The 25,383-nt window shown below is 39.0% G+C and overlaps 1 protein-coding gene and 1 pseudogene across 1 annotated transcript; one reads left to right on the top strand and one right to left on the bottom strand.

Moving 5' to 3' along the window:
- LOC149570859 (protein CTR9 homolog pseudogene) overlaps nucleotides 1-10,432 on the bottom strand; it is an 80,371-nt pseudogene extending 69,939 nt beyond the window's left edge.
- Nucleotides 10,433-22,520: 12,088 nt separating this feature from the next.
- On the top strand, nucleotides 22,521-24,448 carry LOC149570860 (uncharacterized). The gene is made up of 2 exons (XM_089808251.1): nucleotides 22,521-22,885; nucleotides 23,115-24,448. Exon 2 carries the CDS (start codon nucleotides 23,300-23,302, stop codon nucleotides 24,188-24,190), a length of 891 nt encoding a protein of 296 aa, XP_089664377.1. The 5' UTR covers nucleotides 22,521-22,885; nucleotides 23,115-23,299; the 3' UTR covers nucleotides 24,191-24,448.
- Nucleotides 24,449-25,383: the final 935 nt, after the last annotated feature.

Below are 25,383 nucleotides of genomic sequence, written 5' to 3' on the forward strand. Positions count from 1 at the left end.
CCATATTCAGGAGTTAGTTTATGGGTAGGCTCTTGACTTTCAATATTTGTAGACACCTAATTAGAATGAAAACATCTTCACCAAGTGTTTCATTGAGAGAAATTTCCTTCAATTATGTTCTTTACTTGGTATACAATAGGTGTCTCCTTCTACTAGAGTTTTTTTGCTTCTTATTTACTCTCTTTTGGAGAGGAGTTTCATCCAACAAGGTGTTTTCCTTTTCTGTAGTTATGAGAGGTTGTATTTTATGTGTGTATGCATACCTAGCTTAGTCTCATTCTGAAGATCCATAAGTTATGCATTATTCTATTCCAAAAGTCACACTTAAAGGGGGGGTGTTATAATAAACAAATATTTTCCATTTCACTCTTCTAAATGTGATAAATCAACTACTTAGTGAAAACCATGAGATTGGCAAGAAGATGGAAGAGATTTTTGAGTTAAGAACCAAGAATTAAAATATGAAGAATGAACTAAAATTTGAGAATGAAACAAATGAGAGATTAAAAATATCAAAGGAAAGTATCAAAATATTGGATGAATGATTTAACAAATAGAGACTATCGAGATACACATCTGGACTAGGTTATACCAAGCATTCTACTAATGATAAAGAATAATCTTTCAAGAAAGATGAACATATGGGTGTCTACTTAAATCCTAAACTAAAGAAACCTACATGCTATCACTATGGAAAGCCTAGACATACAATAAATGTATGCATGAGTAAAACTAGTAAGTCTAATCTTACTCCCAATTTTTATGGATATTGTTATCATTGTAATGAGTATGGACATTGATCATATGAATGTAGATATAAGTTTAATCAATCCCCTAAGAAGTATTGTTTCAATATATATTGTTATAAATGAAGTAAATTTGGACACAGGTCACAAGGTTATAGATCAAAGATGAAGTCTAACTAGATACCAAGAAAGAAAGGTAATACTATCAATATTGTTATTCTCCCTTAATTTTTTTGTAACACCTTCCTCTATGCAAGTGATTGTAAGTGATGAATCAACCTAGAAAAATATTGCAAGTTCACAATAATTTTCATCATCCCTTTCTTTTCCTATATTACCTTTCTCTACGGGGGAGGGACTCTAGACAAGTTCAAAGCATGCTTAAAGTGTGTTTTGAGGTATAGAACAACTCATCACACACAACAAAGAAGCCCATAATTTTTACATCTTATATTAACAATGAAAAATCACCCACAATTGGTGTAGGAGCACCTAGTTAAAGCTATCATTTTTGGTTTCTATTTGGTTAGGATTTTGGGCATGTACTGACTCTAGCCAAGTTAGGGGTGTGGGTGAGTTTGGACCTTGTAGAGGTCATCTTTTTGGGTTGCAGAAGTGGCTAGGTAGATGTTTTGGGTGTGTATTTATGAGTGTAGCTTGTGCTAGGGGACATAGGTCTAGGACCATAAGAAGTTTGAAGAAGGTGTGATTTTAACCCACCCTATCCTCTATGATGTGATTTAATCCTCTTGCATGAATTAGGACTCCTAAAATGTCATTTGGGAGTTGGAAAGATAATAGATGTCAAAAGATGTCAAATTGGGCAACAATTGGGAAAAGTTATCAAGAAGGCCAAAATGACGTAAATCATGCATGTTGATGTCATAGGGGATAAATTATGTCTAGACTACATTTGTGGATCAAACTAGACAGGTTTGGAGGTTCCCAAGTGAAGGAGATAAAAGTTTCTCAATGCTGCCAAAAGTTGTCAAGATTGTGCAACTTTTTGGCAAAAAAGTTGCAAAATGCAAGGAGAAGCTCGATGGTTATTGACACCACTTCAAACCTCTTTGAGAACCTATAAAATCATCAATAAAACAAATCCCAAGGTTTGGGATTTGTATTGAGAAAGTTTGTACAATTGAATACACGATTTTCCAGTTCAGTTCGAGACAGTTTATAGAATTTGAGTTGCATGTATGAACAAATGTATTGAACCATCCAATGTGGTATTGGATTTATTTTTCTTATTCTTGTAAAATACTTTTATATTTAAGTTAGTAGTTTTTATGTGCTCATATAACTTGGTTTTGAAGTTTTGTTCTAAGTATCATGTGTGTTGTTTTAGTTTTGACTGCTTGAGCAATAATGGCTCCCCCACAAGTTCCTACCATGAGTTCTTCATGGATTTAAGGGACATGGGAGTAGAGCCAATGTAAATACTATATATAATTTTTGGGGCCCTAAAAGACATGGAAAGTAATTTAAAAGTGATGCCCTAGGCAATTTTGTTGTACTTGGTTAGGCAAACACATAATTAGAAGAAAGGTTTTGGGGTTTGAAATTGTGTAATACTTCAAACAAAGTGGTGTAGAATGAGGAGGGTTGAGTAGTGTCAACATCTACTAGAGGGAAAAGTTTCATGATAATTTTTGAAGGGGGAAAGAACATAACCTAGCCAAACTAGTCACCATTACTATGAAACCCTTAAAAATAGGCATAAAAGTTTCTTTCTGGTGTGCAAACACTTTGGAGATCTAAGATGCACAAAATCTATGAGATTTTCCAAAAGGGTACTTGAATATAAGGTTTTTTTTCCACCTCCTTTGGAGAAAATTAAAAATAAATCCCTAAAAGCCAAGTTGGAGGCTTAATCCTAATAGCCTTGTTTGTGACAGTTTTGGCTTAGGAACAAAGAACCTGATGATACCTTGTAAGATTGTGGTTGAGATGTCCAAGAGAAGTATGACATTACTTGCAAGAACCGTCACTCTATAAGGTTGAGGACATTGGTCAAAAAAATCATAAGTAGAAGGTTAGCAAGTGAGTTTGAAGAGGTATTTGGTAAAGAAAAAACAATAACCATTGGTGTAACTAGGTTGAGAGTGGATAGAGGATAGGATAGAGATCTTGTAGGGATAAGGGAATCAAGGGACCCTAATAGACTATGAGAAAGCCTGAGAAAGTCATTGGGAAGGTAAGGAATAAGAAGCTATTTAACCTAAAGTTACATTAGAGTGGTATTAGAGAAAGAAGATTGGGTTTGTGGGTAGATGTTTCAACCTACAAAGTTAGTTGGAGAGTCCAATATCATGACCAATGTAGAATTGGACAAAGAGATGGGTGAGAAAAAGGAGAGGAACAAGATCCTTGAAGAATCTCTAGAAGCAATGAAGACCAAGTTGGAAGAAGTTGTTGAGGTGGCTAAGAAGAAGGATCAAGAAGGTGAAAGTAGTAGTAAAGGTAAGGAGAAGGTTGATGAAGAAGACTTATTCCTAAACTTGACCCCCCTATCAATGAAGAACCATTCTTAAAAGTCATCAAAGCCTTAGGTGAGAAGGCTCTAGAAGGAGTTCCTTTGTTCAGTGAGAAGGTGGACCTTGAGTTGTTGATGGAATGGGTTAAAGGAATGGAGAATCACTTTGAATTTGAAGGTGTGAGTGAAGCACAAAAAGTTAAAGTAGAAAATTCTAGGCTGACGGGATCAGCCCTAACATGGTGGAAGTACCTCCAAGATGAGAGAGAAAAAGTGGGAAAGAAGCCTATTGCAAATTGGAATGCCATGGTAACAAAGATGAAATTGAAATACCTACCAAAGGACTATGAGGTTCAACTACACAAGAAGAGACAAAGTTTGAAGCAAAAAGACATGGATATAACAACTTACACTGAAGAGTTTCAAAAGTTGTGTTTAAGTTCAAGAGTGCAAGAAGATGAGAATATTAAGGTAGCTAAGTATCTAGGGGGTTTGAAATGGAGCATACAAGAAGAGATAAATTTATGGACTCCTACAATAGTCCATAAATGCTTCCAACTTGCTTTGAAAGTGGAAGAGAAGAATAAAAAGAAGGCAGACTCAAACTTCCAAGGAAGAGGTAAGGGTAGAGATGGAAGGGGTAGAAGATATGGTGGAAGAGGATCATACTATAGGCCACAAGGAGACAATAAGGTTACTGAGTAGCAAGAGGGAATTTTAGGAGGAGGAGGTTTCAATAGGGGTAGAGTCTCTAACACTAGTTGGAGAGGAAGGAGCAAAAATCAATGGAGAGGCTCCTACTTTGCCACCATGAAGTCCTATCATTGTCATCAATTAGGACACCCTACATATGGGTGCCCTAAGAAGATCTCCACTTCCCAAGGGAGCACAAAAAGGGTCAATTAAGTACAAGAGGAATCTAGTACCAAAAAAAAGAACCTTGAGGTACCCATAGAATCAAAGGAAGGGGAGAATTTGATGATTAGGAGAATATTGATTAAGGAGATAATCAAAGAAGAACCAAGTCTGACGAGAGCACTCTTCAGGATCAGAAGTAAGATCATGGGAAAGTTATATAGAGTAATTATTGACTCAAGCTCAACTAATAATATAATTAGTGAAGAGGTAGTCAACAAGTTGAAGTTAAAAAGAATCCCTCATGCCAATCCATACAAGGTCACATGGCTCAATAAAGGACAACATATAGCTGTTGGAGAACAAGCATGGGTGGATTTCACTATAGGGAGATGTAAAGACATAGTAATATGTGATATTATTCCCATGGATGCATGCTATCTTCTACTTGGAAGGCCATGGAAATTTTATAATCAGGCTATACATGATGGGACTGAAAATTCCTACTCATTCAAGAAAGATGGAGTAACTTTCAAGATCCAATCCTTGCTAGAAGAGGTAAAGGTGAAGACCTTAGGACCAATTGTGCTTATGGTTGGTGAGAAGGATTTTTTGTAGACTCTAGAGGAAGGAGATGGAGTTGGGTTTGCATTGGTTTAAAACCTAAAGATGGAGTTGCTACCGAGAAAATAGAGATACCAATTGAAGTGCGAGAATTGCTTAAAGAATATAAGGCCATTGTCAATGATAGACAACTTGCCACCTTGCCTCCCAAGAGACATGTTAGCCACCAAATAGACTTTCTCCCAGGAGCTACCCTACCTAATTGTCTGCCTATAATATGACTCCTCAACAAAATGAAGAAATTTCCAAACAAATCCAAGAGCTCTTAAACCAAGGCCTGATTAGGAAAAGCATTAGTCCATGTGCAGTCCCTACTATTTTAGCACCCAAGAAAGGGAGAATTTGGATAGTTTGTACTTATTCTAGAGCCATCAATAGGATCACCATTAGGTATAGGTTCCCAATACCTAGAATTGAAGACCTAATGAACTATTTAGGGGAAGCCAAGTATTTTACCGAGATAGACTTGAAAAGTGGCTATCATCAAATTAGGATAAATGAAGTGGATGAATGGAAGATGACCTTTACAACTATTGATGTATTGTATGAGTGGCTTGTGATGCCATTTGGTTTATCCAATGCTCCATCTAATTTTATGAGGCTAATGAAAAAGGGGTTGATAGATTACATTGGTAAGTTTGTTGTTGTCTATTTAGATGACATCTTAATTTTTAGCAAACTAAGAGATACATATTAGGCATCAATAGATTGTTTTTAAAAAATTGCATGATGAAAAGATAATGATCAATTTGGAGAAGTGTGACTTCATGAAGTAGGATTTAGTGTACCTTGGCTTTGTTAGATCTCAAGATAACCTAAAAATGGATCAAGAGAAGGTAGATGCCATTCTAAGTTGGCCTACTCCTAAGACTGCATATGATGTGAGAAGCCTCCATGGATTAGCTCAGTATTATAGGAAATTTATCAAACATTTTAGTGGCATATGTACTCCTATGTTTGGCACAATCAAAGGAGGAATGAAGAAAAAGTTGCTTTGGGCCCCTCAACAAGATCAAGGCTTTGAAACACTCAAGAGGAAAATAGTAGAGCTGCCTACACTAGTACTTCCTAGCTTTGAATTTTTTTCCAAGTGGAATGTGATGTTAGACATGTAGCTATTGGAGTTGTCCTAAGCCAAGAAGGGATACCAGTGGCCTTTCACAGTGAGAAATTCAATGATGCCAAGAGAAAGTACTCCTCTTATGACCTAGAGTTGTATGTTCTAGTCTTGGCTCTAAGGAAGTGGAGGAACTACTTGCTCCCAAAGGAATTTTTTGTTTATTTAGAAAACCAAGCCCTCAACTTCCTTAATTCTCAAGAAAAACTAAGCAATAAGCATATGAAGTGGGTAGAATATTTGCAAGCCTACACATTTACAATCAAGCACAAGAAGAGAGTACAAAACAAAGTATATGATGCTTTGAGTAGAAGACTCCTCATAGTACAAGAGATTCAACTACAAAGAATAGGTATAGACAACTTCAAAGATCTATATGCTGATGACAAAGATTTTGCTCAAATTTACAAGGTGTGCAAGGAGTTTAAAAATAACTTCCATGGTGAGTTTTTTTATTATACATTGCAAAATGATATATTGTTTAAGGAAAATCAAATTTGTGTTCCTAGGGGGTCAATGAGGAAGAATTTGATCCAAGAGAAGCATAATGAGGAACTTAGTGGTCATTTTGGAGTCAATGAGACTCAAGAGTTAGTCACTAGGTTCTATTTTTCACCTAGGATGACTAGAGACATTAAACAGTATGTTGAGAGTTGCATAGTGTGCTAAAAAGCCAAGGGGAAATCCTCAAATGTTGGTCTTTACCACCCTCTTCCAATCCCTACAAACCATGAGAATGTATAAGCATGAATTTTGTAGTTTCCCTACCCAAAACAAGGTATGGGTATGATAACATCTATGTAATTGTGGATAGGTTTAGTAAGATGACTCAATTTGTGCCTTGCAATACTCTCCATGATGCTTGTCAGATTGCTAATTTGTTTTTTAGAGAGGTGGTTAGGATCCATGGGCTACCTATGAGTATTGTTTCATCCAGGGACACCAAATTCATGAGCCACTTTTGGAAAACTCTGTGGAGAAGACTTGGAACTAACTTGTCTTTTGGATTTGCCTACCACCCACAAACTGACAACCAAACATAAGTAACTAATAGGAGTTTTTGAAACCTACTGAGGTGTCTTATAAAGGATTATGGTAAGACTTGGGATCAACTCACTGGGAAAGATGAATATGCCTATAATGATACAATGAATAGATCAACAGGTAAGAGTCCCTTTGAAGTAGTTTATGGTTTGTATCCTAGAGGAATTTCTGAGTTGACAGCCTTGAAAGAAGAGATTCCAAGTAGTAGCTATGTTAAGGACTTTGGCCAATCAATGAGACAAGTCCATGAAAGTGTGAGGAAGGCCTTGACTGAAAATGTTGATAGATTAAAACAAAAGATGGATGCCTCAAAGAGGGAGTTATATTTTCAGATAGGAGATCTTGTGATGGTACATCTAAACAAATAAATATTGTTAAAGGGGGTACCACACAATCTCTACATGAGGAGGGTAGGTCCTTACACAATACTTGACAATTATGGGGAAAATGCCTATAAGGTTGAGCTACCTACAGACCTAGGTTTGTCACCAATCTTCAATATTGCATATTTGGCTGTCTATAAAGGACCTGTCCTAGATGTTGATTAGAGTCTCCAAGAGGTCACACAAGATGTAGCAGTCTTGTAACTAAGCCCTCCTCCACTTCTACAAGAAGCTAGGATTTTGGATTCCAAAGTCTACAAGAAGTCTAGGACAAAGGCCTACTTGGAACATCTTATCCAATGGGTGGGAAAAGGTGATGTTGATGTTACTTGGATTAGGGAGACATAATTTAAAATGTTGGGCATTGATCTAAGCCTAATCAATCCAAGGATATATTAACTTCTTTTTGTTTGGGGGAGTATGGTGCAAGAGAACCTAGTCAAAGCTTTTATTTTTGGTTTCTAGTTGGTTTGGATTTTGGGCATGTACTAACTCTAGCCAAGTTATGGGTGTGGGTGATTTTGGACCTTGGAGAGATCATCTTTTTGGGTCGCAAAAGAGGCTAGGTAGATGTTTTTGGTGTGTGTTTATGAGTGTAACTTGTGCTAAGGGGTATATGTCTAGGACCATAAGAAGTTTAAAGGTGTGATTTTAACCCAACTTGTCCTCTATGATGTGATTTAATCCTCTTGCATGGATTAGGACTACTAACATGTCATTTGGGAGTTGGAAACAAAATAGATGTCAAAAGATATCAAACTAAGCGACAATTGGAAAAATTTGTCAAGAAGGGAAAAATGTCCTAAATAAGGCATATTGATGTCCTAGGGGATAAATTATGTCTAGAGATAATTTTTGGATCAAACTAGATAGGTTTGGAGCTTCCTAAGTGAAGGAGAGAAAAGTTGCTCAAGGGTGCAAAAAGTTGTCAAGATTGTGTGACTTTTTAAAAAGTTGCTTGACAATTTTTTGGCATAAAATTTGAAAAACACAAGGAGAAGTTTGGTGGTTATTCTAACCACCTACAAACTCTTTGTGAACCTATAAAATTATCAATCAAACACATCCCAAGGGTTGGGAGTTGTATTGAGCAAGTTTGTGCAATTGAATACGTGATTTTTCGGTTTAGTTTGAGATAGTTTATAGAATTTGAATTGCATGTATGGACAAATGGATTGAACCATCCAATGTGGTGTTGGATTTGTGTTGCTTTATTTTTGTACAATAATTTTCTATTCAAGTTACTAGTGTGTAAGTGCTCATTTAACTAGGTTTTGAAATTATTTTCTAAGTATCCTATGTGTTGTTTTAGTTTTGACTACTTGAGCAATAATGCCCCCCCTCACATGAGCTCCTACCATGAGTTCTTCATGGCTTTAGGGGACATGGGAGTAGAGTCAATGTAAATACTATATATAAGTTTTGGGGCCTTGGAAGGCATGGCAAGCAATTTTTAAAAGTGATGCCCTAGGCAAGTCTATTGTACTTGGTTTCCCAATCACATAATTGGAAGAGAGGTTTTCAGGGTTTGAAAGTGTTTGATACTTTAAACCAAGTGGTGCAGAATGAGGAGGGTTGAGTAGTGTCAACATCTACCAGAGGCCAAAGTTTCATGACAAGTTTTGAAGGGGGAAAGAACATACCTGTTGTCACTTAGGTTTGCACCCTTGTCCAAGGCCTATGCACGAGGACAACCTAGTGAAACATGGAAACAACCTCCAAGCTGTGGGACTTGAACTACGAGGTTGAGTCTCTGGAGAAGACTAGCTTCCTCTTACTATCAGGGCGCACCTAACTACTCTCAGAAGGAAAAGGGGAAGAAGGAGATGCAGAAAACAACTATACCCTACCTAAACTACAGAGGTGATGCACCAAAATAGAGTGTTCAGACCCATTTCTGCCCATATATGCACTATTGAAACATAATGAATCTAAGGATATATACATACAGGCTTGTTTTGATCTAATAACCTCATGCAGATCAAGAAACCAAACTGAATAACACAAGGAAAGAGGAATCTCACTTATATATTATCCAGTAGGCAAAAATAGATACAGTATGCAGGCTACAGATCTCGACAATACACCAATGAGAGGCAAAAGGGATGCACATACACATTAATGGCTGAAGGAGATAAAACAAAGAATCATTCAGTTCAAAGGCACAGGGAATGTTACACTGAGAGTTGTAGAGCAATATCAGAGAAATCAAAAAGAGTCGACCCTTTGGAAAAGATTACAAAATTGCTTTTATAGTTCAGGCATAACTGAGGAAAATGATTCTGCATTAATTGCTCAACTACTACCATTGAACCCCCAAAATATCTGATCAAAGATCACACTTGAGCATGGTTCTAAAGTACAAAATCAGATATTTGACTGAAGGAATGCCTCGAGTAGACAGAAGCGGCGCCAATGAATGATCCTGACACAGTAGATGGATCGACTGAGATGATGGAGTGTTTCCCTATGCCTTGCATTCATTTTTGTTATGTCAAAATTGATCGCGAAGATCAGATCACAAGATAACCTTGATCATCTTTGCTTCCTGGTTCATGAATCAACAGGGTTGAAGTGAGTCAAACAGGCTATACGAGCTAGCTGGGTCATGCGGGCCAATCACCTTTCTTCGTTCTGCCACTTGGGGAAGTCTTTCGTGGTTCACCTTCCGTCATCGAACTAACCACACCACCCTTGTAGATATTAATATTAACTGTGATGATTACATTAACCACCAGCCACCGATGGTCCTTTCTGACCGGGCCAGCGAGACACGTGTCAACAAGGCACTATGCCGCCAACATAAACCTCGAGCGGCTTACCCATAGTGAGGTTGCAATGACCATCAATCCGCCTAGATTCGATGATCATGAAGACTCATCATGCTCCACGCTGTCCTTACCCCGGGCCCATCATATTTGGTGCCACCTCTATAACTGTTGTCATATCCAACCGACACCTGGGAACACCTCAGCGACCGCACCCTGGCGAGACTTGGCCCCACTGACACGTGGCAAAAGGGGTGCCATGTCACTATGGTAAAGATCACACATCTTCACCATGGCGACATGGTGACAGTCATTGATCTTCTCTAATCTAACAGTCATGAAGACCCACCTTCCTGCGACCTTCCTCCCTCGTAATTCGCTGGGCCCGCGGTACATGTGGCACTTCCCTGTTGGTCCATCAGTCATTTAATCCCTACTACACTGGCGGCATGAAATAAGGTCCCACTGGGACACGTGGTGCCCTGTCACTACGTTGTTGATGTTATCTCCTGAGCGGTTTCTGATGGCGAGATAGCGTCAGCCATAGATCTTTGCAGATCTGACGATCATGAAGACTCGTCTCTTGACTATGCTGGCTAAACTAAAGATCTGGCACACGTGGCTTCCTCTGATTTTCTGTCGCGACACTGGACTCTGCCAACTGGGCAGATGAAGTACCTAATGTAACCCAACCACTTGCCTGAAACCTCATCGTTATCTTCTCCGGCCCACTAAACCTTGCCGCCGAACATGTTGACTCACCGTCGTCGGCACACCTTTTTTGACGGGCGCTATGTCGCCATGGGAATTTCTCGGCCAACGTGTGATAGCGACATAGCACCTACAGCGCCGCAGAACATTTTTGACCTGCGATAAAACTTTTTTGACCCACGCCATCCTCTGCCCTGCAAGCTAGACCCACCAGACATGCGTCGACCAGTCGCTATGTCGCCATCGTAACCCTCACACAACTTCATCACAACAAGATGGCGATGACCATTGATCGGTCTTGATCTGACGGCAGAGAACTTGCGAGGCATAAAAATATCATAAGGTTCGAAACTTAGGTAATTTTGATATCTTCGTGGGTATTAAAATATTAGTAATCGGGGAGGTGACCGTTGGGCGGGGTAACATTCAAATTTTGAAATTTGTCAGGGCAAACAAAATGTGCTAACATTCTGGTGACTTACAGGGGGCATGAGCCTGCTCAATGCATAAGACCAGTGCCTGTAAATAATCCATTGGGCTATGGAGTCAAAAATGGGTCTGAAAGGTACAAGTTTGAGAACTACAAAACCCTAACCCCTTTGCAAGGAATTAAAACATAAAAAACCCTAGATTTGCCTTTGTAACTGAAACAAAACAAAACTTCCTCTGCAACCTGAGACTGTCAAAACTTCGAAAGCTGGCAACTCAAAAAGAGAACCCCTGTGCACATGCACTTCTTGAAAGGTAGGAAATAACAGAAAAGGAACTAGACTAACTATGTACATGGATTCACAATCTTCATCAGAAGCAAGCTTTAAGATAAATCCCAATCACTGGGATGGGTAGAACTTCACCGTTGGGATTGCTCAGTTGGAATGCATTAGCCTATTTGCAACTGGAAATTAGATAAGGGCCACTCCACAATGTATCAAACTTAGAATGTCTTCCTAGTTTCGCTCTATCAGCATCCCATTTCAGAACTAGATCCCCCTCTTTGAAAGTCCTATCCCTAGCCCTCCTGTCGAAATTCCTTTTCACCTGTTGCTGATGCAACTCCAGGGTCTTCATAGATTTATCTCATTTTTCTTCTAGCTCCATCAGCTGTGCCATTCTTACTGACATGGCACCATCTTCAATCAATTCCAGCTGATGAGCCAACTCTAAGGAAGGGAATTCCAGTGAAATTGGGAGTCTAGCCTCCCTACCATATACTAGCACAAAAGGTGAATTCCCAATAGATCTCTTGGGTGTTATCCTATCAGCCCATAGAGCAGTTCTTAATTTCTTATGCCAGACCCTTTGATTGTCTTCTATTGTCCTCTTCATGATTCTGATCAGATTCTTGTTGGAAGACTGAGCCAAACCATTTCCCTGGGGATAATAATTTGATGATGTGCTCAGGTAGATATTGTGATTCATTGCCCATGCACAAATCTAGGTTCCAATGAAAGATTTAGCATTATCTGAGATGATAGTAGAAGGAGCACCAAACCTAGATACAATCCCATCAAGGAATTCAACCACTGATGGTTCTGTGGCATCCTTCAAGGCAACTGCCTCTGTCCATCTAGTGAAATAATTAGTAGCAGCCAAAATCCATTTATGACCTGCACTAGATGGAGGATTAATAGGACCTATAAAATCCAATCCCCCACTGGGTAAAGGGTTGATCCACCTGAATAGGATGAAGGGGGAGAGCTGCAAGCCTTTGTTTGCCTGAAAAGAAAGCACATTTCTCACATTTTCTCACATACCTATAAAAATCATGGAACAGAGATGGCCAATAATAACCAACCCTCATGATCTTCATAGCAGTTGTTCTTGCAGAGAAATGGCCACCATCAGGGCCATCATGAAGTTCCTTAATCATCCTCTCAGCTTGATCCTCTTCAATGCATCTCAACAGGGTCCCATTAAAATCCCTCTTGAATAAGATACTATCAATCACAACATAGGGAATGGACTGCAGTCTATATTGTCTCCTTTTAGTTTTGTCCAATCCCTGAGGGTATCCATTCCCTGATAAGAAGCTCTTCATATTATTTATCTAGCTCTTTGGGTCGTTAACATTTCCTTCCTCCTGCTGCTCTGTTAATACCATAGCAGCCTCTTCATCAAAATCCTGACCTGATAAATTTTCTTTGCACAATCCTCTCCCTCTTACCAGCTTGGTAATCTGAATATCAACATCATATTCCATTACCCTAGTGATCCATCCAGCTCTCTTTTCACTAATATCCTTGCTTAACAGAAAATCTTTTACACTGGCATGGGGCACCAACAAATGGATCCTATTGTGGGATAAGAGGTGCTTGAATTTCTTCAAGGCTCTGATGACTGCAAGGGCTTGCTTCTCAACAAAGCTATACTTATCTGCATATTCTTTGAGCCTTTCACTAAAGAAAGCTATGGGTTGCTCCTCATCCTTGCCATTTGTCTGAGTCAAGACAACAGAGATACTTGACTCACCACCTAAAGTGTAGAGGATGAAATCTTTTTCAAAATTTGGGTTCATGAGAGTTTTGGCTGAAGCTATGGTTGTCTTGATCTCTTCAAAACTCTCCTTCCCCTCCTTGTTCCATGAGAAGACCATGTCTTTCTTAAGCATTGCTATAAGAGGTTTCACCATGGTAGAAAGATTAGGGATAAACCTTCTCACAAAGTTTATTCTACCAAGGAAACTTTGCAGCCCCTTCTTGTGTTTAGGAAGAGGAAGGGCAAGTATTGCCTTTGTTCTTTCTGGATCAATGGTCAGACCATCCTCAGATACAATGTGTCCCAATAATTTTCCTTGGTTTGTAGAAAAGACACACTTGGCTGGATTGAGGGAAACCCCAAACTCTCTACATCTTAGAAATACCTGCCTTAGATGATCAAAATGATTCTCTAAATCTTTTGAATATACAGTTATATCATCAAGGTATACTAAGACAAACTTATCAATTAAATTTTTGAAGGCCATCTCCATTGCCTTCTGAAATGTGGCGCCTGCATTTGTTAGTCCAAATGGCATCTTCTAGTAAGCATAGGTGCCCCATTTAGTAGTAAATGTTGTTTTATGTCTATCAGATTCTTTAACCAGCACTTGGTTGTAACCAGAGAATCCATCAAGAAAAGAGAATCTCCTTGACCCACTGACCTTGGATAGAATTTGCTCCATGGAAGGAAGAGGATGGTGATCTTTAAGAGAAGCCTAATTAAGATCCCTAAAGTCCACACACAACCTGATTTCCCCATTCTTCTTCCTTACAGGGACAAGGTTAGCTACCCATGATGAGTGTTTGACAGGAAATATTATATTGGCCTCTATTAACTTGGATAATTATTTTCTCATTAGGGGCTCAATCTTAGGATTCACTGATCTCTATTTTTGCCTTACTGGTTTGGCCTTATCAACTAGATCTATGGTATGCTGAAACAAACTAGGGTCAAACCCTTTTAAGTCATCATATGTCCAAGCAAATACATCATTAAATTCTTGACATAAATGAATGAAGTTTTCTTTCTTAGTTTCAGAACATACCTTCCCCATATTCATAGATTTTCCATCAGCAATTGTAACTGGGGCATAATCATCCTTTTCTGCAGCTAGATTTATTCCTTTGCCTCTTGTTTGATCATCAGGATTAAAAACACTCTCCAAAGTAATGAGACCCTTGGGCAACTTGTTAGAACTAAGGTGAATGATCTGATCACCATACTGATCTTGCAGCCTTGACTGGTTTCTATCTGAGAATTCTGCCTCATTCTGCAAGAAACTCACAATTTGTTCATCAGAGTCAAACACTTGCTAATGAGTGTTGTTGTCAGGGATGGAAGGCCTCACTACCACCCTAATTCATTGCTTCTTCTCCTCCTCAAGATTCCCTGGTACATCATAAGCTGCACCCACCGCTGCAAGTCTATCAGCATGTTTATTTTCTTTCCTAGGAATGCTCTAAATATTAAATGCATTGAAACCCTCAAGCAAATCCCAGACTCTGTGTTTGTAAGACTTGAGCAGGCCATTTTTGGTGACATTCTGGCCTCTCACCTGATTCACTACCAAGTCACTGTCTCCATATACTTTCAAGGCTTGGATTCCCCTCTTTTGGGCAAGTAAGAGACCTTGAATCAAGGATTCATACTCGACCACATTATTGGTGCAACTAAATTGGAGCCTAAAGGAGAAGTAGTATCTTATTTGTGTAGGAGAGACCAACATAACACCAGCCCCTGATCCATTTCTATTCCTTGAGCCATCAAAGTACATACTCTGTATTCTATTTATATCATCGTTAGTCCCAACAAGATCAGGAACTTGAGCCTCTTTCTCTATTATGCAATATGTACTAAGGCCTGTCTCAAGAATTTCTGACATAGGCTCAAACTAATATGCATTTTCCCACTCATCCAAGAAGAAATCAGGAATCTCTGCTATGGAAGTGACAGGCTCATTTACTATGTCATTTTCATCCATCTCTTGAATAGGGCAATTCATATTGATGAATTTGGGGGTGTAAGATTCAGTGTGATGAAGGGCTTGAGGTTCTGCTCTAATTGAGGCATTGGCTCCATATCTAGTCTTAAATGACATATATGACCAATCAACAGATATGAATCCACCAATCTGAGCAGTAAAGTCTCTTGAAAGATAGATGGAAAAATAGGGCTTGACTTCAGCAACAGATATATCTTGAATCACAGTGCAACCGGGGCATGCATGTAGGGCCATCTCCACATTCCTAAGGATACCTATGGTTTTGACGGTACTACCATCTAGTTGTAACACATCCCTAACAATGGGCTCATATTTCATCCCTAAAGCATCAGCAACACACCTAGGCATTACTGAGCTACTAGCCCCTGAATCTATCATGCAATTGTGGACTAATTTGCCTCCTATAATTAGGGAAACATAGAATGGGGGAGGTCTAACCCTTTTATTTGCCTCCACATCCCCTGTTGGTTGTACTAGACTTGTGGCATTCTCCATGATAGATGGTTGATCGTTGAGTTCAATCTTCTCTAATTCTTGCTGCAGCATCCTCTTCTGCATTGGTATGGTAGCAACAACATCCCACATAGAGATATTCACATTGGTCTTCTTCATTTGCTCTACCACACTGAAAGGTGCATTAGGAACTTTGGTAGAAACTTTGGGAGCTGTACTTATAAGAGGTTGAGATGGGGCAACATAAGGATCACCTGCATCTTTCTTTCTTCGATCTTGCTTTTTTTGTTGTGAAGTACTTGTTTGTTCATTTGCCGCTTGTATATGAGGTGTAGCACTTGAAGTTGCAGCCTGCTTAGGAGAAGGAGGGGCAGCATGTTCCATAGCTCTCTTCCTGCTTCTTGTGTTATGAGCAACGGAATCCTGTTTTACATTACAATGCTCCCCATCTTGATGATTCATGAAAGAGCAATCATCACATCCTTGAATATATGATGCCTCCTTGGGATGATCCTCCTTGTATGATTGCTTTGCTGCAGGTTCTTGGACAGTTAGGGCCATATAAGATTATGCCTTTTGGCACATGCAATAGGTATAAGAATAGTTGCAAGAAGGACATAAATCTTGATCTTGGGCCAAGTTATTTTGAGGGACTATAGCTCTGTTATGATTTGAGCTTGAAGCAGAAGCATGACTATTTTGCCTACCCTGATCAAAGGAGCTATTCCACTGATTAGGAAGCCTACCACCACTTGGAGATTGATATTGCAGTTGGGGAGGCTTGCCACTTTGAGCTTGCTGCCTTTCTAAGGTCACCACCTTGTTACTCATTTTTTGTATCATAGAGAGACTATTCTCTAATCTCTTCCCCTGGTCCTTCAACTCCCTTCCCTACTCTTGCAATTTTTTTATCCAGGGTCTTCTCTCTTTTATCCATATTCAGCACTAGACCTTGGAGCATTTCTTTGAGCTCATCTATCCCATTTGAGGATGTAGAAGCTCAAGGGACTGGAGTAAGGGTTTGTGATGTAGATGTTGTAGGAAGAGGGGTCATTGCTGGTTGGTGATTAGGAGCATTAGGAAAGAAAGACATAGGAGGCCTTGGAGCCAATTTTCCTCCTTGTATTAGGATGTTCTTAGCTTTTACGGCTATCTCATAAGCATTAGGCAAGGTATCTCCTCCCACAGTTTGGATTGTAGTGGCAATATCACTGTTAAAAGCTCTAAGGTAATGCAAGAAGGCATTACTGGGGGTAGGTTTCACTGCAGTAGGTATTCTATCCCATGTCTTTTGAAATCTATAATTAAAGTCAGTCACACATTCATGGGGGGCTCTTTTTATTGTAGTCATCTGCTCTAATAGTGACAAATGGTCACTCTTATCCTCAAAATGTTTGCATAATCCTACTCCTAGTTCATCCCAATTAGTTATAGAACCATGAGCTAAGCCTCTATACCACTGTAATGCTTTTCCTTTTAAAGATGAGGCTAGAAGTCTGACAACAACATCATCCTCTGTAATACCATGAATATTACAGACATTAGCTACTTCTTGGATATGCTCTAAAGAGGAGATGGAAGTTTCACCAGTAAAATCAGGTATACTTTTTAGTGCAGATACTGATATATCATGTCTTTGGGCTAACAACAGAGGACTTCCACCATTAAAGGTGGCAAAAGCATGAACTCTTGGTTGTGCCATGTAAACAAGTTTTCTATTGATGAGCGTTGATGGAAATCTAGGCTGAGTTCGAGCAGTAGGAGGAGTAGAGACGGACCTTACAGGTATATTAACTGTTTTTTCACCCCTAACTGGTGATAATGAAATTCTAGTCCTCCTTCTTCTAGGATTTGAAAGGGAAAGCTCTTGATATTGAAATTTACCTCTAGGAGATGCCCTTGTTTCAGTTTTGGGCATGAACTGCTACAACTTTGGCCTGGAACCAGGTTTGTTGATGCTCAGAGTCGCCAAGTACTTTGAACGACGAGCCTCTTGAAGGCTTGAATACTGAAGCCAACACTACCTCTTCAACATTAATCTCTGAAATTCTTCCTTCTTTGACACCAGTAGACTTTGAATCTTCAATAGGATAGTCCCACCGGGCGTGCCAAAAACTGTTGTCACTTAGGTTTGCACCCTTGTCCAAGGCCTATGCGCGAGGACAACCTAGTGAAACATGGAAACAACCTCCAAGCTGTGGGACTTGAACTACGAGGTTGAGTCTTCGGAGAAGGCCGGCTTCCTCTTACTATCAGGGCGCACCTAACTACTCTTGAAAGGAAAAGGGGAAGAAGGAGATGCAGAAAACAACTCTACCCTACCTAAACTATGGAGGTGATGCACCAAAATAGAGTGTTCAAATCCATTTCTGCCCATATATGCACTATTGAACTAGAATGAAACTAAGGATATATACATACAGGCTTGTTTTGATCTAATAACCTCATGCAGATCAAGAAACCAAACTGAATAACACAAGGAAAGAGGAATCTCACTTATATATTATCCAGTAGGCAAAAATAGATACAGTATGCAGGCTACAGATCTCGACAATACACCAATGAGAGGCAAAAGGGATGCACATACACATTAATGGCTGAAGGAGATAAAACAGAGAATCATTCAGTTCAAAGGCACAGGGAATGTTACACTGAGCATTGCTGAGCAATTTCAGAGAAATCAAAAAGAGTCGACCCTGTGGAAAAGATTACAAAATTGCCTTTATAGTTCAGGCATAACTGAGGAAAATGATTCTGCATTAACTGCTCAACTACTGCCATTGAACCCCCAAAATATCTGATCAAAGATCACACTCGAGCATGGTTCTGAAGTACAAAATTAGATATTTGACTGAAGGAATGCCTTGAGTAGACAGAAGCGGCGCCAATGAATGATCCTGACACAGTAGATGGATCGACTGAGATGGTGGAGTGTTTCCCTATGCCTTGCATTCATTTCTGGTAGGTCGGAATTGATCATGAAGATTAGATCACAGGATAACCTTGATCATCTTTGCTTCCTGGTTCATGAATCAACAGGGTTGAAGTGAGTCAAACAGGCTATACGAGCCAGCTGGGTCATGCGGGCCAATCACCTTTCTTCGTTCCACCACCTGGGGAAGTCTTTCGTGGTTGACCTTCCATCATTGAACTAACCGCGCCACCCTTGCAGATATTAATATTAACTGTGATGATTACATTAACCGCCAGCCACCGACTGTCCTTTCTGACCGGGCTAGCGAGACACGTGTCAACAAGGCATTGTGTCGCCAACATAAATCTCGAGCGGCTTACCCATAGCGAGGTGGCGACAACCATCGATCGGCCTAGATCCGATGATCGTGAAGACTCGTCATACTCCACGCTGTCCTTACCCTGGGGCCATCATATTTGGCGCCACCTCTGCAACTGTTGTCGTATCCAACCAACACCTGGGAACACCTCAGCGACCGCACCCTGGCGAGACCTGGCCCCATTGACACGTGGTGAAAGGGGTGCCATGTCGCTATGGTAAAGATCGCACATCTTCACCATGGTGACATGGTGACAGTCATTGATCTTCTATAATCTAATGGTCACAAAGACCCACCTTCCTGCGACCTTCCTCCCTCGTAATTAACTGGGCTCGCGGTACATGTGGCACTTCCCTGTTGGTCCGTCAGTCATTTAATCCCTACTACGCTGGCGGCATGAAATACAGTCCCACCGGGACACGTGGCGCCCTGTCGCTACGTCGTCGATGTTATCTCCCGAGCGGTTTCTAATGGCGAGATAGCGCCAGCCGTAGATCTCTGCAGATTTGACGATTGTGAAGACTCATCTCTTGACTGTGCTGGCTGAACTGAAGATCTGACACACGTGGCTCCCTCTGATTTTTCGCTGTGACACTGGACTCTGCCAACTGGGCAGATGAAGTACCTGACGTAACCCAACCGCTTTCTTGAAACCTCGCTGTTATCTTCTCCGGCCCACTAAACCTTGCCGCCGAACATGCTGACTCATCGTCGTCGGCACACCTTTTTCGACGGGTGCTATGTTGCCATGGGAATTTCTCGGCCAACGTGTGATAGCGACATAGCGCCTACGGTGCCGCAGAACATTTCCAACCCGCGATAAAACTTTTTTGACCTACGCCATCCTCTGCCCTGTAAGCTGGACCCACCGGACACGCGTCGACCAGTCGCTATGTCGCCATCGTAACCCTCGCACAACTTCATCATAGTGAGATGGCGATGACCATTGATCGGCCTTGATCTGACGGCAGAGAACTTGCGAGGCATAAAAATATCATAAGGTTCAGAACTTAGGTAATTTTAATATCTTCATGGGTATTAAAATATTAGTAATCAGGGAGGTGACCATTGGGCAGGGTAACATTCAAATTTTGAAATTTGGCGGGGCAAACAAAATGTGGTAACAATACCCTAGCTAGACCAGTCACCAAATGTTAGTATAAAACCCTTAAAAATAGGCACAAAAGTTACTTTCTATTGTATGGACACCTTGGAGATATGAGACCCACAAAATCTATGAGATTTTCTGAAAGGATACTTGAATATAAGGTTTTTTTTCCAACTCCTTTGGAGAAAATTAAGACTAAAGCCCTAAAACCCAAGTTGGAGGGTTAATCTTATCAGCCCTGTTTGTGGCAGTTTTGACTTAGGAACAAAGAACCTGATGATACCTTTTAAGATCGTGGTCTAGATGTCCAAGGGAAGTTTGACATTACTTGCAAGAGACCTTACTCAATAAGGTTGAGGAAATTAGTCAAAAAAATCACAAGGAGAGATTAGCAAGTGAGTTTGAAGAGGTATTTGGGTAAAGAAAAAATAATAACCATTGGTATAACTAGGTTGAGAGTGGATAGAGGATAGGATAGAGATCCTCTAGGGATTAGTGCATCAAGGGAAGCCTAATAGGCTAGGACAAAGTCTGAGCAAGTCCTTGGGAAGGTAAGGACTAAGAAGCAGTTTAACTTAGCATTACATCAACAATACATTTGCAGTTGGTGAGTTGTCAAAAAATCAGAAAATGGCAAATTGAATTCTACATGTCATTGCTACTCACCAAACCAAAAATGAGACTAAAATGGGATGGCATTTGCCACCACCATGTTGACATTCACCAACAAACAAAATTTGTTGAGAAAAGTGCCAAGCAAAATATTTCCATAAATAGTCTATTGACTAATTAAACTATGATTAAACATATTTATAATTTAATCAACTATTTTTGCATGGAAAATCATATATGAGTGGGTCATGTATAGCCCTCCTTTTCCTTTTTATTATTATATTCTGACTAATAACAGTCTGACTAATAACAGACAAACCCTCAACAAAGTTGGTTAACTTTTTTGACGTTTCTCATAGAGAAGTGGCATTGATTCCTTGCAAATTTATCCCATGAACAATTTCCAATTTTTTCACCACGATAAATAAATCCCCAATTTCCTTCCTGCACCAATTAAAATCATTAGAATCGAATATCATCTAATCTAAATCGGTTTCAAAATTCAGAAGTTGCTAGAGAGAATGAGGGCAATGTTTTGTGTTTCTTAGATGGCGGCCATTCATGGAATTTTTAGTTGAAAGAAGCCATTAATGGCGACCGATGCTTCAATTACCATCCTTGCACTACATGTGGTAGAGTAGTTGCATACAAAGGAGACTTGTAGGCTAAACTGAGAATGAAGTCAAATATGTTATGTTTGAATCCATCAATGCTTTTTTTGAGGCCTACCGACACATGTTTAAGGTGTTACAAAGGAAGGAAATTAAGAAGCTTAACTTTTTTAGGCTTCTTGTATTTGTTGGGGTTCTAGTGTATTTGGTGTCAGGCAATGACAGTATTGGAGGTGGTGCTCATGGTAGAGTTGGAAAAGGGAGAATATGGTTGCAGGGGACACTGAAATGACTACTAATGGTTGGGGAGAGTGTCAGATATCCTTGAAAAATGATGGGAATGATATTGGTTGGACTAAAATTTCAACATCACAGAGAAGGGCGAGCTTGTTGGCCTTTCAATTCTTAGTTTTTATAATGCTAGCATTCATAATCGTGGATTCTTTCTATGATTGTTTTGGAACGTGTACGGCAAATATTTGGAAAGAAAAAAATTCTTGCATGCACTTAGAACTCAAGAACATTTCAAAAATTTATTTATTTGATTTTTGAAAATTCAATTTTACTTTGCAATAAAAATAACAATTATTGATTAAAAATTAAGTAAGAAATAAAATGATTTTTGAACTTTAGAAATGCACTAGTTTTATTTATAAAAAATTAATTGTGAGAGACAATAGGAGTAAGGACTAGTAAATTATTTTTATATAATATTTTCTCTAAAAAGTTTCTATAAGACATATGGGGATAAATAAGTTTTTTAAATAAAAAATAAAGTGTTATAAATTTGAAAAAAATTAGAATTATAAATAAAATTTATTTTCAAAAATTGACAAATATTATTCAAATAATAGACAATGTGTATACACTAGTATTACTTATCACAAATACTTTAAATAAAAAAATATTTTAAAAGATTAATAAAAAAATTAAATTTTAAAGCCATATTGAATACATTGACAAATTTGAAAGCATTTATATAAAAATGTTTTAGCTTGATTTTTTTCAATTTAAAAAAAAAATATTTCTGTCCTAGATAGACTTTAATATTTATTAATTTTTTTGAGATATCGAAAATTTCATTTCTTCTAACTATAGACTTTCGTGCAGTACACTAGAGCCGGATAATATCGTTTTTTTCCCGCGGCCAATTCAAGAAAAATTTGTCCCAGTAAAATTTATCTGACCATTTGTCGAGGATAAAATTTATCTGACCATTTGTCGCATACAAAAACCACGTACTTCGCCAAAAAAGAAACAAAATTTCAAATCCAAAACGGAGGAAATTGCAGAAAATGGAAAGAAAAAACTGAAATCCCAAAGGCGAGCGATAAACGTTGGAAATATATAAGCATGAATTCATTTAATTCTTAAATAAGACGTTACTGCAGACGATCTCAGCAAGACGTTACAACAAATATATAAAGAAGAGTAAATTAGATTTGTAGATGTTTCCAATCAAAATTCATGTCATTGTAAGAAGTCTGTCAGTTTCAGAGACTCCGAATTTGCAGGAAATTGTTTGAGACAGATTTATAAACTCTGGTTCTCAGAAATTTTTGTGCAGACAATTTTGTTATTTCAGTAACGGCCAACTAAGAAATGTAAGGGTTCGAACGAAAAACGATGTTTTTTTTATCATACATATAGAGTTCTGAAATTTATACTGTTATTTTGATTTCGTGTCGTCATCTTCAATTTATGTAAGGTGCAATTGGATAAAGGTCATGGGCACTATCCAGACTCATACTGATAAACTGTTGGAAGAAATTGTTTTTGATCTATCAAATAGAGATGGTAAATTTTTCTTTCTTGACCTTGGCTTGGCTATAGATCTCTTCGGGCCGTTGGAAGAGCTCAAGGGTTCTTGTACCAAGGTATGCTTTGCCAATCACATTTTCGGAGCGGATGCAGCCCTTGTAGCAAAAAGAGCCCTGAACGCTGTTCGGAAAACTTTAAGAGATGTGCAACTTTAACATGTTTCCTTTGGAAGACCTGCGCATGAGGAGCTTCATATTATGTCAATATTTTCATCTGCGTTACGAAGATGCCGGCTGCGATCCTTGTTTCTTGACATAGGGAAATCGGGAGAGGAGGGCGTCAAAGCTTTTGCACTATTGAAATCTCAGAAAGCACTGGAAGTATTGGGATTCGCTTGTGGCAAGATTTCCGTAGAAGCTGCGAGAGCCATTTGCGAGCTGCTTCCATCTGTTCAATCGATTAAGAGTTTGCATTTCATTTTCACCGAGTCAGGAGACGATGCAGCAGAGACCATTTCAGAGCTTTTTACGAAATGCAATGCTCTAGAGGATTTCGAGTTCTCAGGAAACAACATAGGCATCCGCGGTGCTATGGCTTTAGTAAACGCTTTGGGGAGAAGCAGTGGGTTGAAGACTCTCTGTTTAGGAGCTAATATGTTTGGGAAAGCAGGCAGGGTGGCTCTGAGCAAAGTCATCTATGGACATTTAGGTCTCACAGAAGTTAATTTAAGCTATATGGATCTTCATGATAAAGGGGTGATTGCTATCGCCCAAAGCCTCAAGGATACAGCAAAATGCCTTGCTTTAAAGAACTTGCTGACCGGGTTTTACGCTATAGAAAATGAACTCGAGGATGATGGATCAGTTGTAATATGCAAAGCCATTTCTGAAGGTCATGAGCAGCTCCAAGAACTTGATTTGAGTGCAAATAAAATGACTAAAACTGGGGCTAAGGCTGCTGCAGAAGCTGTTGCAAACAAGCCCAATTTCTGTCAGCTTTCTATTAAAGAGAATTTCATTTCTAAAAAAGGAATTGAGACCGTCAAAGATGTGCTGAGAAGAGGCATCAAGGGTGATTCTGTACTTTCCGGAGAGCTGGAACAATATGAAGACAGTGACACCGAGTCAGAGGAAGAAACTATTGCATGATCTTTAGTATATATGCACATACAATAGGACTATTTTGGATACTCTTTATCTCATGAAGGTGTTCTTTAGTTTTAGGAAACACAGGTAATTCCTCATTAGCTTCCCAAATACAACCTTAATCTGAATATTACTAGTTTTTCCTTATTTGGGCTTGTTTCACTCATGTTAGAAGGGTGTCTTTCATTTTGATATCTTCTGTAATGACCATGGGCTTCTGAGAAAATAATGAAAAAGATTAAGTCTGGCTTATTTAGTTTATTAATCTGTCAAGACATCTATCTGATTGTGACATATAGGTTAATTGTAGAGAATTTGATCATTTTTAAATTTTCTTTATGGACCATAAAAAAAGGGCTTATCTTATGTTTATTTTGAGAGATCGGAAGTAATCATAATAAGGCAGTTTAATGGTTATAGCTTTTGAAACTTCTTTGAGTGTCTTCAAAGGATAGTTTTTATGTATTATAATGAGAGGCCTAGTCAAAAGCTTCTTCAAAATCAATGTTAGCAAGTTTAGTTTTGATGCAAAGAGCAAGCAACTCTCTGCTCAGCAATCTCAAATCTTAAACATAAAACAAAAAGAGACTCTTTGTTCTTAGATTGCAACAAGAAACAAAATTTAATTCATAACAATCTGCAGATAGACCATTTACATTCATAGCCTCTCAACAACTTTTCTTGCTATGTAACACTTGATTATATTCCTATACGAAATCTACTTTAATTCTCTCTTGCTCTGAAAATGCAATTTTCTGTCTTCACCTCCTTACACAGTCTTGGACCAAACTTTACTCATGTGTGCCCTCTGGTCTTGATTGGGTTGCTTCCCTTCTCCATGCACACCCACACTCCTATCTCCCCTTTCTTAAATCGCTATCCAGCTCCACATTTCTAGTTGTCCCCTCTTAAATCCTCCCCATTTTGCATGTGTGGCAGCCTATGTCCCCTTTCGAGACTTTACGTTATTTATACTAAAACTCCTATGTAGGGTTTGGACTGCTCTTGGAAATGCAATTTACTTAGTCTCTGTAATGTTCTCTTGCACAATTTCTTAAGGTTTTGACTAGTTTTAATTGCAAGAGACTTCTTTCTAACTATACCTTATAAGATTATCGTGTCTGACACATGATTTGCAAATGTATATGAGCAATATCATTATTTTATGAATTTGCATTTGAACGATTGCTCAATGT

Source organism: Cupressus sempervirens, chromosome 2 (genome assembly GCF_028749045.1).
Source record: "Cupressus sempervirens isolate cs-2001-9-10 chromosome 2, ASM2874904v1, whole genome shotgun sequence".
In the NCBI taxonomy this organism is placed as follows: Eukaryota; Viridiplantae; Streptophyta; class Pinopsida; order Cupressales; family Cupressaceae; genus Cupressus; species Cupressus sempervirens.